The 13,725-nt window shown below is 49.3% G+C and overlaps 1 protein-coding gene and 1 long non-coding RNA gene across 3 annotated transcripts in view; both read right to left on the bottom strand.

The window, feature by feature from the left end:
* LOC118010125 overlaps positions 1–272 on the bottom strand; it is a 12,748-nt gene extending 12,476 nt beyond the window's left edge. Inside the window, exon 1 of one of the 2 annotated variants that reach the window (XR_004679130.1) lies at positions 99–272. This is a non-coding gene — a long non-coding RNA (uncharacterized LOC118010125). The remainder of the gene's footprint in view (positions 1–98) is intronic. The other variant, XR_004679131.1, reaches the window with a different exon arrangement.
* A 12,427-nt stretch (positions 273–12,699) lies between these two features.
* Positions 12,700–13,725, bottom strand: part of LOC118010123 (zinc finger protein 705A-like) — a 20,028-nt gene continuing 19,002 nt past the window's right edge. The window contains exon 6 of the mRNA XM_035004349.1: positions 12,700–13,725. This exon is cut by the window's right edge and continues 597 nt beyond it. Coding sequence (XP_034860240.1) covers positions 13,723–13,725 — 3 coding nt within the window. The 3' untranslated portion in view covers positions 12,700–13,722.

Below are 13,725 nucleotides of genomic sequence, written 5' to 3'. Positions count from 1 at the left end.
CCCGTCACCCCCTCCCCTGCGCCCTCCCCCACGTACACACGGGCCCGTCACCCCTCTGCACGCCCTCCCCCGTCCCGTCCCCCCACCCCCGCGCCCACCTCCACCTGAGGGCCTCCGGGGGGAGCGTTGCCCGGCGGAACGAAAACACACCCTGGCAGGCACAGGGCAGGCGGTGTCCCGGGCACAGCCGGCCTTCCCTCCCAGCTCCGGGCTCTGCCGCAGGACCGGGCCGCACCCCTGCCGCGCAGCGCGGCTCCCCACCACACGGAAGCTCCCACCTGCAGGCGGAGCGGCGCTTCCGGGCAGCGCTTCCGGGTCGCGGGGTCGCGGGTCGCGGGGCCCCGAGGAGGGCGGGGCCAGCGGGAACGGTCCCAGCACTTCCGTCCTCCGGGCCGCGGCGCTTCCGGCCTGGGCCTGTGCCCGCGGAGTCTGACGGTCCGGCTTGCGTCCGCGCGGGCGGGCAAGTCCTCCAGCTGCTTTAACGTTAGAGCACGCAGTGGTCGACGTAATAAGCGCTGAGGGGTTTCCTGCCACCGCTTGGAAGGGGCTTGGGTCACAGAAAGCTTTTCCTCCGTGTTCCCGGGAGCGCGGCCCGCCCTGGGCCAGGGCGGGGAGAATGCGGGGCCGGACTGTTTCTGGTCCGGGTCCGCGCAGAGGTAGAAACACAGACGTGCCCGCGCAGTCCTTTCTCCTTTCCGTTTGCTTCGTTCTGCTCAGAACTTGTAGAGGTGATTTATAAATTCTTTTTTTTTAAGATTTTATTTATTTGAGAGAGAGAGAGCGCACAAGAGAGGGGAGCGGGAGAGGGAGAAGCAGACCCCCCGCCGAGCAGGGAGCCCGACGCGGGGCTCGATCCCGGGACCCCGGGATCGTGACCTGAGCCGAAGGCGGTCGCTTAACCAACTGAGCCACCCAGGCGCCCAATGAAACTTTATTTATTATTTTTAATAAAGATTTTATTTATTTATTTGAGAGACTGAGAATGAGAGGGAGGAGGGTCAGAGGGAGAAGCAGACTCCCCGCCGAGCAGGGAGCCCGACGCGGGACTCGATCCAGGGACTCCAGGATCATGGACCTGAGCCGAAGGGAGTCGCTTAACCAACTGAGCCACCCAGGCGCCCTGATTCTGCATTTTTTTTTTTTAAGATTTTATTTATTTATTTGAGAGAGAGAGAATGAGAGAGAGAGAGCACATGAGAGGGGGGAGGGTCAGAGGACGAAGCAGACCCCCCGCCGAGCAGGGAGCCCGACGCGGGGCTCGATCCCAGGACCCCGGGATCATGACCTGAGCCGAAGGCAGTCGCCCAACCGACTGAGCCACCCAGGCGCCCGATTTATAAATTCTAGTATCTTCGGGCTCCCATCCCCCTCCTGAGGACAGGAGCACATGAGGGGGTAGAGGCACTAAGTGTATATGCTGCTTCCCGGTGCCCAGTTGGCAGTGGAGGAAACAGTCCAGAAGTGGAGAGTGGGGCACGGTGAGCACAAACGCAACGAGTGTGTGACCGAAACCCATCGGCGAATGAGACCCTCACGCCCAGACTGACGCACAGCCTTCGGAGGCCTGGCCTCAGGCGGAATCTCCAGCCCTTTCCAAAGACACACCTCCACGCACTGGGCAACGGAGTCACCACCGAACCCAGATGGCCCCACCGTGTCCGTCCAGGGGGGACCACGAGCTGCCGGGGCATGTAGCGGGTTAAACGACGGCGTGCCGAGGACCCCAGCGCGTTGCCTTGCCCACAGCGTATCCCAGCGAGCCTGAGAGCACATGGTAGATGCTCGGTCATGTTTGTTCTAATGAATGAATGCACGGGGGTTCTCAAATACTGCCTTGCTCAGACACTACTGACTTCCCTCGATTTAATCAGGGTCAGCAAAAAAGACAAGGGCAGGAGGACTAACGGGCCTGTCACTGGAACCACATCTGTGAGCTGAGAAATGATGGTTGAGCGTAAGGGACCGTGTGTGCTGTGCTCTCTCCTTAAGCTTCGTGCTACTTGAGGGGGTGTCTGGGGGACCAACATCTGCACCAGCAGTGACTTGAAAAGTGAAATTTCGGGGCGCCTGGGTGGCTCAGTCGTTAAGCGTCTGCCTTCGGCTCAGGTCATGATCCCAGGGTCCTGGGATCGAGCCCCGCATCGGGCTCCCTGCTCGGCGGGAAGCCTGCTTCTCCCTCTCCCACTCCCCCTGCTTGTGTTCCCTCTCTCGCTGTCTCTCTGTGTCAAATAAATAAATAAAATCTTAAAAATAAATTAATAAATAAAACGTTTTAAAAAAAACTCAACACCTGTTAGCAAAAAAAAACCATTTCCACTGTGAGAAAAACAGAATCAGTCTGTATGCAGTGCTTTCCACAATTTAATATACATAAGATCCACTAAGGAACATTGTTTATATGCATACCTTGATGCACTGGGCTGAATTGTGCCTAAGATTTCATGGGGTTCTACCAAACTTCTTTTTATTCCCAGATAAATAAACTTTGATGAATAAAACTAATTTATAAAATGATCTTCAATGCTGAAAAGTTAATATACCTGTATATCATATCTGGGAGAATTTTATTAATATTGAAATAATTGTATGTATTTATTTTAAATATTTTATTTGGGAGAATTTTATTAATACTTTTTTTTTTTAAGATTTTATTTGTTTATTTGACAGAGAGAGAGCACGAGCAGGGGGAGCGGGAGAGGGAAAAGCAGGCCTCCCACGGAGCAGGGAGCCTGAGGCAGGGCTCCATCCCAGGACCCTAGGACCATGACCTGAGCCAAAGGCAGACACTTAACCATCTAAGCCACCCAAGTGCCTCTTATTTATTTTAAAGATTTATTTAACAAAGAGAGAAAGAGAGAGAGAGTGCACAAGCGGGGGGAGGGGCAGAGAGAGAAGCAGACTCCCCATTGAGCATGGAGCCCCTGGGGCTCGATCCCAGGACCCTGAAATCATGACCTGAGCCAAAGGCAGACACTTCACTGACTGAGTCACCCAGGCAGATCCTGAACTAATTTTTGAAATACTTATTTACAGGGGCGCCTGGGTGGCTCATTCAGTGAAGAGTCTCCCTTCAGCTCAGGTCATGATCCCGGGGTCCTGGGATGGAGCCCCGCATTGGGCTCCTTGCTCAGTGAGGAGTCTGCTTCTCCCTCTCCCACTCCCCCTACTTGTGTGCAAGCTCTCTCTCTCAAATAAATGAATCAAATATTTTTTTAAAAATAAAGACATTTATAATGATGTTTAATAACCGAAACATACAAGACAACAGTCTATTGCCCAAAATGGTTCCCACTGAAACACTTCAACAGAGCCAAAAACGCTTGTCTCTGGACAGGTCACTGCTTAAAAGATGCACACCACATAGGCTGGGTCCTCTTCCCAGATTTTATCAAAATGTAATCATTCACAGACCCAAAGCAGGTTAATTTCATGGCATTCTATTTACAGTACAGTTTAAAACCTCCTCACACAACCCGACTCATTTTCAGTAAAAGCCGTTAACAGTTCAGTAAGTTCCAGTCAGAACAGTTAAGTTTACGCACCTAGGCGGCGTCTGCCGCGTGTCCCCCGAGCGCGGCCTGGGGTCCCACCGCCGGCACACAAGCGGGAGCTGGGAAGCTCTGCAGAGCCGGAACGGCGGCCTCCTCGCTCTTCGCCCCTGCGGATGCGACAGTCCCGCCCACGCCCCGTGAGCCTGGAGGCTGAGCTCACCTCCTGCGCGGCGTCCCGCTCCGGCCGTCCTCCTCGGAGGGGTTCTGAGGACGCTCAAGGGGACATCGGGACAGTCTGGGAAGCGGAGGGCTCCGGCCTGGGCCGAGCGCACCGGGGGCGGCGCGAGAGCTGCCGTGGTCTGGAGCCCCGCTGCGCACTGTCCGACGTGGGGAGGACCCTTCGGAGGGACGGCCGAGAACGTGGCCGCCCGGTGACGATGAGGCCCAGTGCGGGTCCACAGGGCACTCAGGCGGGTCAGCGCTCTGCGCCCCAGCGCGCAGCTTCCTGCCACGTGGCGGTTGCTTTTGGTCCGAGGCCAGTTGCGATGGACAAACCTGCAGTCTGCACAGCCTCCGGCCTCCGGTCAGGTCTCTGAGAGCGCTCCTGCGTGATCTGGAAGGGACCAGGTCTTCGTTTATTTGGGGCATCTGGTCAGGTCTCTGGCCCAATGCCTGGAGGCTGAGCTTGGAGTCCTGGCCCAGGTTTGAGTTCGTATTATGACACGTGATTAGGACGAGGCTCAGGCCATGTGTTTTAGGGGCAAACCTCAGGCCTGTCTGTCAAGGTGACGATGAGGGCAGGGTCCTGGCGTATCCTGACAGCCACGTCCGGTCCGATCTTCTGCCCGTGGTGGGGTGACGCTCACTTCAGGCCTTTTAACGGGAGCCCCTCCAGGGCACATGGATCTCACAGTAGGTTTCTTTCCCGGCAGCTGACTTGTGAGAGGGTCCAGGGTCCATGTCCGCTTCGTTGTGTCGACAAGCATGGGCCTGATTGGAGGCTGTGGTAGAAGACACCACACACACACGTATGTAGTGTTATGTATGTGCATACACACGTATGTGTGTATGTATGATGTACATGTGTATGTACACACAGTTGAATTGCACCGGACACTTACACATGCCTTGTTTTCAACACCGTAACACACTGTAAATGTATTTTCCTTCTGTTTTCTTAATATCAGTAATGTCTTTTCTCTGGCTTACCTCATTGTAAAAATACAGTGTATAACACATATAATGTACAAATATCGCGTTATCTCGGTAAGTCTTCCAGGCAACGGTAGGTATTAGTGGCTCAGTTTGAGGGGGAGTCAGAAGTTACACGTGGATTTCCAGTTGGTGATATATGTGTTAATTAACTTGACCGTGGAAATCCACCACTATGTATACATATGTACATGTATATCAAATCATGTTCTATAATTTAAGTATATCCCGCTGCAATTTGCTAATTATACCACAGTAAAGCTGAAAAAAACAAAAATTTTATTTAAAATGTTAAAACAGGGGCGCCTGGGTGGCTCAGTTGGTTAAGCGACTGCCTTCGGCTCAGGTCATGATCCTGGAGTCCCTGGATCGAGTCCCGCATCGGGCTCCCTGCTCGGCGGGGAGTCTGCTTCTCCCTCTGACCCTCCCCCCTCTCATGTGTGCTCTCTCTCTCTCATTCTGTCTCAAATAAATAAATAAAATCTTTAAAAAAATAAAATAAAATAAAATGTTAAAACATATGAATATTATGTATACATATATTACATATACATATATACCCACACACATACAAGCAAAAAAGTTCAATAATATATAAAGAGGGTAAGACACTAAGACAATGTAGAGATCCTCCCAGGAATGAAAGGCTGAATCAGTACTTCTTTTTTGAATCAATACTTTTTAAATGAATGTAATTCACCATATTAACACAACAGTGAAAATCAGTATGACTCTCTCAAGAGATCAGGGAAAGCATAGGGCACATTTCAATGTCCAGTCATCGTGCAAACTCCGAATATAGCCGGAAGGGAAGGGAATTGCTTTAATCTGAAAAGTGCATCTACCAAAAAAAAGAAAAGAAAAAAAAAAAAAACTTGAGCTAACAGGACACTTAATGGTGAAAAGAAAAAAAGGAAAAAAGAATGCTTTCCCTCTGAGATCTGGAACCTGGCAAGGATGTACCTTCTCACAGCACGGTTACGTGGGGGCCGTGGGCTTGGGGCCTGGAAGAGGCAGTGGGCCACGGGAGGTTATGGGCAGAAGGTGTCCCACGTGTGTCCCGAACCCCCCGTCGGCGTCTGATCCGTCTACAGTCTCCACAGAGAGTATCTCCACCCCCAACATCACCACTTCGGTCTACTCTCCGTTTCCTCAGCATGTTTACTACTGGTATTATTATCAGTAACAATGTTTACCCTGGTTGATGTTTATATTGTCTTTTTCTGTGTCATTATCTTACACTCTTGTCTTTATTTTCTTCCTTCTGCTTCCAGCATTTGTGTCCTTTTTCACTTCCTAAGAAGGACATGGAGGTGACTGATTTCAGTCTTTCTTCTATTCGCACGTGCCCATGTAAGTCCATAAATTTGCTCCTAAGCACTGTTCTAGTTGGGTCCCATGTCTTCCCTCTTGTCTTCTCAACCCTGTGCCCGCCAGCCATGTCTGCTCTCCAGGGTCACCACACCACGTCTTCCGCTGTCCAACCCCTGTGCCCATGACCCGTGTCTGTCATCGCGTGTTTCTAGTCCCTCTGCCAGGGGTTCTTGCCAGGTCTCCAAAATCTACATCCCTTGTGCTTGCATCCTCAGGGTAAATCGTCCCGTTCTACAGGCACATCACGAGCTCACAGCACCGTTTCCCTCTATGCCCACACAGCCCATGGCAGGAGCTCAGCCGACCCGGGGGAGGCAGCTGAGTTGCCAAGTGTCAAAGCAGCAGACAAACCATCCAGTCAAAAATGAGAGCGTGAACGCTATAATCACTTGCTGTGGTGGCACAAGCAAGAGCCCCGGCCATAGAAGTTGTCCCCCTGTTGGATGGGACATTGTACAGATCACAGAGCAGTGCACACGAATGTGGGGCTGGTCTTGCTGTTGAGGAAACCCCAAACAAAAGGTTATGGCATTTTCATAGACCCTTGGGCTGGTGGGAGAGTGAGAAGCACGGAGGCAGGAGGATCTGAGCACTGTGTCAGAGCTGGAAAAATGTCTTCCAGGTTTCCCCTTCTTCTCTCCCTACATGGGGATCTCAGCAGAAGCGTCTGGGGAGGACCTCATCACAAGACTCAGATGAAGAGAAGCATGTGTGTTTCAGGAAATGCTGTCCTTCCCTGAGGTTTCTTATGATGAAATCCAATTATCTGTTAAGCATCAAATTCCCAAGTGGCACCATCATTTAATGATGAACAGAGAAATGGGATCCCACGAAGAACATTAGGAGAATGTGTCAACAGTTGAGAATGTACACAAGAACTTAATGTCAGGGGCGCCTGGGTGGCTCAGTCATTAAGCATCTGCCTTCAGCTCAGGTCATGGTCCCGGGGTCCTGGGATGGAGCCCCACATCGGGCTCCCTGCTCAGCGGGGAGTCTGCTTCTCCCTCTCTCTCTGCCGCTCCCCCTGCTTATGCTCTCTCTCAATTAAATAAAATCTTTTTAATAAAAAAAAAAAGATTCATTTTGGATATACTGCTCTCATTCCAGAACAGTAACAGGATGAATTTGTGTTCTATGTCAAAGAAATGGAGAAATTAACAGAAGGGAACACACACACAGCACTAAGTTCATATAGTCCAAGAGGGAACCTCTGCTAACGGAACTAATTGAAAAAGCAATTCAACTATTTCAGAGTATTGCTTTAGTTGAGCTTTCCCAGTGGTTTTTATAAAGGTTGATAATAGATCCTTCCATAAACTGGCCCATATAATACATGTCAGACAAATAGGACATATGCAAAGAAATGTTAAAATATTACACAAAATACAAGTAAACATTGCATCAACCTAGTAAAATATTGTGCCATGATCAAGGGACCTTTATGTCAGGATGCAAGTGTGATTCAGATTTAGGATATCCATTAAAACAACCATATTAACAGAAATGAGAAAATGATGTGCTCATGTTCATAGATGCAAAAACTATATTGGAAGAACTCTACAGAAATGTGTTTTAATCAAACAAATAAGTAAATGCCACAGAACAAAAACTATGTATGCACTCAATATGCATGCTCGTTGGGCTAAACATCGCCTTGGTGTGCACAAGAAAATTTAGTGTAGGGTAACTGCTAAAACAGGAAATAAGTGAAAAAGAAATCATCAGAAGGATAAAATCTTCTATGAAAATAAGATAATTCATGCTGGAGAAGCTACTTTACGAAAAATCATCAGAAATTCTTTATTAACAGATCAAGTAAATGCTGATGGTGCATCAGTTATCTTCCTTTAAAAGGACAGTTATCTTCCTTTAAAAGGAAAGTATTGCCATCAAAACTTTAAAAGTAATAAGGGGCGTCTGGGTGGCTCAGTCGGTGAAGCATCCGCCTTCAGCTCAGGTCATGATCTCAGGGTCCTGGGATCAAGTCCTGCATTGGGCTCCTTGCCCAGCAGGGAGCCTGCTTCTCCCTCTGCCTCCGTTCCTCCCCCAACTTGTGCTCTCTCTTTAATAAATAAAATCCTTATAAAAAAAAAAATAGCCACTGCAGATGCCTTCCTGCAGCTGGAAGCAATCCCCCCAAAACCGTGGGATGGTATTATAGCACCTTTCTTGCCATCCCCACCTCCTAGCCTGCAGCCCTGTTTTGAGGGACTGTGCCCATCAGCTTGTTTTTTTTTTTTTTTTCAAGATTTTATTTATTTATTTGAGAGAGAGAGAACACATGAGAGGGGATAGGGTCAGAGGACGAAGCAGACTCCCTGCAGAGCAGGGAGCCCGATGTGGGACTCGATCCAGGGACTCCAGGATCATGACTGAGCCGAAGGCAGTCGCTTAACCGACTGAGCCACCCAGGCGCCCCCATCAGCTTGTTTTTACCCACTCGTGATGTCTTTCTCCCTAAGACTGCCAGTGTCCACACTAAGCAAGTTCTTCAGGTGTGGAAACGCCTGGTGATCTCACCGCCCCCAGTGAGGACTTTTACCTGTGCAGCATCTTAGTTCAGGGAATCTTTTTTGGCCCCCCAGCTCTCTATAAACTTTCACAAATACACCCTTTAAGCGAGTATTTCCTACTGCCATCCCACCTCTACTCACCATGTCATACCGGGAAGCAGAAGCCCCAGTATTTTGCTTGCACAAAATTCTACCTTATTTCTACTAAGCCCAGAAAGGCTCCACTTTTCTCCTGGGACTTCATTCTCACTCCCTGATGATTTTCAGTTGCCCCCATAGAAACACCAGTGTGCATGAGGCAGTCCTCTTCCTCTGGTACCCCAGAAACTCCTGTTTAAACATCTACATAACAATGTCGTCAAAGATTTGTATATTTTAACCAGGTTTTGCTACTGCTTTTTATGGGTTGGACCAATAAAATCTACTTACCGATGGCAGAAACTGACATTCTTTTACTTCATATATTTTCAAGCAAAGAATGCTTTAATATTTTTATGTACAAAACACACCCACATTTTAAGAGCAATAGGACTGTTCTGAGGACAAATCCTCCTAATTGACCATCTGGATTCATACTGAATCCTTAATGCATTCTTATAGGACCCTGGTTACATTTTCTGCATTTTTTTTTTAAAGATTTTATTGATTTATTTGACAGAGAGAGGGAACACAAGCAGGGGGAGAAGCAGAGGGAGAGGGTGAAGGCTTCCCACTGAGCAGGGAGCCCAAGGCGGGATTCGATCCCAGGACCCAGAGATCATGACCTGAGCCAAAGGCAGATGTTAACCGACTGAGCCACCCAGGCGCCCCTTTCTGCATTTTTCCCATTAATCTTTTTGCTGGTATGTTTGTAGCAAACACCTCGGATGCAGACCCTTGGGCTCCACCAGTGTCTTACACTCTCTGCCAGGACTGAGGCAGCACGGATCTGTGCCTGGGCCTCGAGCCTCTCCCCGCCAAGCCCTGGGTTTCCGTGTCGACGTCCGAGTGTGATACGCCTCATGATCAAGACACATGCACAGCCAGATTCCCTGCATATAAGGATGGCCAGAGAGTACATGGCCCTCGGATCTGCACCGTCGTTTCCCTGGTTTTTCCGACTGAGGGTGTTGGCTACTACTCGTCTGTTGAGTGTGGTCAGGGTGGGGGTGCAATAACTTTCTCTGCACTTTTTTTTGTTTAGGTAGGACAACAAAACAAAGTAGAACACAGACACGTGTTCTCAGATCTCCTCCGTGCACATCCACGTGTCAGGGCTTGTGGGATCAGGGTGTGTGATATCTTAGAGGGCACACGAGGTAGAAAGCGCCAGCTCAGCAGTGCAGTAAAGACCCAAAGAGCACGCCCACTGGGGAGCCTGGGAGAAGTGAAACCAGAATTGTGGGGTCAGGCCTGTGGGACTTGCAGGGGCTCTGGAGAAGGGAAGACTAGGGGCGGAGTTATTGAAATGTGTAGTGGAAATCCTGTAAGTTTGGGGCTACGATCTGCAAAGTTTGCCTCCAAGGAGTCAGCAACAGGTGCCCTGTGGGTTAGTCACCCAACCTGTGAGGGACAAACACAGACATCCTTGTGTGGTCTGATATGGGGGACACGTCACCTTGGTGCCCCCCCCCCCCCCGGGAGAGTGCCTTGCCCTCTGCGGTCACCGCGCCAGGCTGAGGCCCCGTGGCGCCACCGTTCCCCATTCACTGCCGGCAGAGCACACCCAGCAAAACCCGTGCACCAATCACATCCAACAAGTAGGGGGCCTGGGCGGCCTACTCCTGGTTTGGGCTCGGGTCACGGTCTCAGGGTTGTGGGCTCGAGCCCTGCGTCAGGCTCCACGCTCTGCGTGTGCCGTTCCCTGCCCCACCCCTGCTCACGCGCTCTCTCTAAATAATTTACAAGACCCATCTTCACTGCCAGCCGGAGAGACCTGACCAACTCCTCACTGAGGACACGAGTGTTAGCAAATCGCCATTTAGAAAGTGCACGAGAGGGGGCGCCCGGGTGGCTCAGTCAGTGAAGCGTCTGCCTTCAACTCAGGTCATGATCTCAGGGTCCTGGGATCGAGCCCCGCGTCCGGCTCCCTGCTTAGCGGGGAGTCTCCTTCTCCCTCTGCCTCTGCCTGCGGCTCCCCCTGCTCGTGCTCTCTCTCAAATAAATAAAATCCTAAAAAAAAAAAAAAAAAGCGCATGAGAAAACTTTCACTTCCACCATAGGTCGTACAGAAGGACTGTTTTCCGATACAATCGGCCACAACAGGACCGTCTGCTCCCCCCACCCCCATACCCTTACTGCCACTTGAAACGGTCGGCTCGCTCTACATCTGACATGCGGGCAGGAGTTACGCTCGGCAATAACGCTACAACAGGAGAACAGAAAAACTGGGAAAGAAGACAGTACATGAAGTGACTGTGTATGCAGAAAATCCCACTAAACAAAAAAAAGTGCAGAGAAAGTTATTAAACTTACCAAGTTCAGAGAATTCAAGGTCATATAAGTCAATTATACTTATCTGTGAGCGATGAATAAATGTAAGTTAAAACATGAGATTTACAAAGGCATAAAAATACAAAACCTGGGGACGACTGTGATGGAAGTCGCGTGAGCTCCTACAGTGACGGGCCACGTTGTTCTCTCCCAGGTGCAAGGACCTACAACCCAGCTCAGAAACGGGAGATCCTGGGTCTCGTTGCCGTAGGTTTGACTTTCCTGTAGTGGACCCCAATGTACTTGCTGGCCGCTTCGCGTACCAACCAGCAGCCTCTGCCCTTCGTCTGAGGGCTTCATCTGCCCCCTGCTCACGCCGCCCCATGCCCCACTCCCCTCCACCCCAAGGAGGTCCATCTGGTTACTTTGCCCTCTTTTCTTAGAATGCTGTTTGCGGTCTCCTGGGAATGCGTTTTGCCTGGTTGATTCCTTCCTTCGCCTGCCTTGGCTCCCCTCCTCTGGCCCTCATGTCCTCTGAACTGGTTTTGCTGGGAGCCAACCCCGTCCCCCCCAACAGGAGCATCTGCTCTCTCCAGCGCTGGAGCCTCCCATCTCCCCTCCGCCTCCCCACCCGCCCTGCCCTTGCCCAGGTCGCTGCCCCGCTTCACCCCACAGTCGCTCTGCAGCTCCTGTCCAGGGGTCCTCTCCCTCCATGCCCTTGACCCCATCTGGGGTGGGGTATCCAAGCCAAGAACCCCTAGAAGGGATGAGGGGTAATTCTTCCTCCTCAAAGGTTTGGTGCTGTTTGGGACCTTCTGAGGCAGTCACAGAGGGACACATTCTTCTGGGGCTGCAAACGGGGTCCTGAACCTGGTCACTTCCTACCGAAATCGGCCCTCCTGGGCCTCGCTCTGTAGGACCTGGTGGCAAACATCTGCCAACCTGAAAACAAGAGCTGCCACAAGAGACCGACGAGAAAGTTTATTTGGGGTTGAAGAATTGCGCTTTGGGGAGCACAGATTCCAGCAATAACCACAAGTGTCCCGTGTACGGGGTGAAAGCAAGGGGGTTTTATGAGAAACAGACGGGCAACTACATGGCTGGGGTAAAAGAGAAGACGGTTGTCCTCTGGTACTGACACATGGTCAATCCTGGAGCGTTCTCGCGTGCACTTGAGGAGGCACTGTGCCCTTTGTGGATGGAGTGCTCGGGATCCATCTCATCTAATGTGTCATTGAAGGCTCATGTTTTCTTATGGATTTTGTCTGAATGGTTTAGCCATCGATGAAAATGTGTCTTCAAGCTCCCCTCCTATGGTATTACTGTTTCTCCCTTTACATGTGTTTATGTTCTATATACGTAGTTGTTCATTTTTTAAAAGATTTTGAGAGTCAGAGAGAGAGAGAGAGATCATGAGCAGGGGGAGAGGGGCAGAGGGAGAGGGAGAAGCAGACTCCCCACTGAGCAGGGAGCCGGATGCGGGGCTCCATCCCAGGACCCCGAGACCATGACCTGAGCCAAAGGCAGACGCTTAACCGACTGAGCCACCCAGGCATCCCTATATGTAGGTGTTCCTATGTTGGATGCACAAATATTTACAGAGGTTCTATCCTGCTGTTGAACTGACCCCCCTTATTGTCAGGTAATACCCTTCATTGTCTCAATAATGCCATTCTAAAATGAAAATTTATGCAGAATTCGGTCACAAACTATGTATTAATCTTTAATTCATCATTATAATCTACATACATGGTTAACAATATGTAGTAATGACACATCATCTTGTGTTGTTTTTCAGTTAATATTCAACATTACTTTCTAGTTGAACCCAATCATAATTATTGCTGTATGAAAAATAGGACCTAACCAATATAATGGATTTTTTAGCAACAATTTTGCTTCATATGCAGTTCTACATACTAATCCATTAAGGAAGAAAATAATTGTCATAAAATTCTGCATTCAGAATTCCCAGATGATGTCACAATCCTACATATGTTTCTTACATTTTTATAATAGGCCATCAGGCAAAAATATAAATTAATGTCTAAACTGTGTGGTTAGACATTCTCAATAGATGTTTTTCCTAGTCAGGGATTTCTAATGCAAACTCTAACCTTTCATCTGATTTTAGCAATGGCATATATACAATGTGAGAAACTGCATGTTGACTAAGGAATTAAAAATCACTGAAGACTTCCATTCATTCACTATTCTACAGAGTGTGAAACTTCACATGCCTACAATAGTTTTTCTACTAGTAAATGTTTTTTCCATGCATATTACAATGAATAAGCTCCCCAGCATCAATTTTTGTTACTCTCCTAGAGTGACCTCCTTTTTTAAGATTCTCCTGTGTAATTTCCCTTCCAGGGAGATTAGATTATCATTCATACTGAATTTTCTTGTGCACCCTACAACCGGAGATCAGCTAATGTCTCTTCCTCCTCGATGATAAATATAGGGTTCCTCCAAATGGAGTTCACTCATGTTGTGTAAGGATAAATTTAAAATGAAGGCATTTCCATAATGAATATGGCCATAAATTTCCCCCACTTATGAATTCTCGGATTATAGATTAGAGCTGTGGCTGAAGGCTCTTCCATGTTCTTTCACTACATTTAAAGTGAGTTCTCTCATGTCTTCAAAGGCAAGAGCTCGTAACAAAGGCTTTTCCACATAGAGGACATTTATATGGGTTCTCTCCAGTATGAGTTCTCTCA

Source organism: Mirounga leonina, unplaced genomic scaffold, assembly GCF_011800145.1.
Source record: "Mirounga leonina isolate KUSES-001 unplaced genomic scaffold, KU_Mleo_1.0 Mir_128, whole genome shotgun sequence".
In the NCBI taxonomy this organism is placed as follows: domain Eukaryota; kingdom Metazoa; phylum Chordata; class Mammalia; order Carnivora; family Phocidae; genus Mirounga; species Mirounga leonina.
This window is presented reverse-complemented; position numbering and strand designations above follow the sequence as displayed.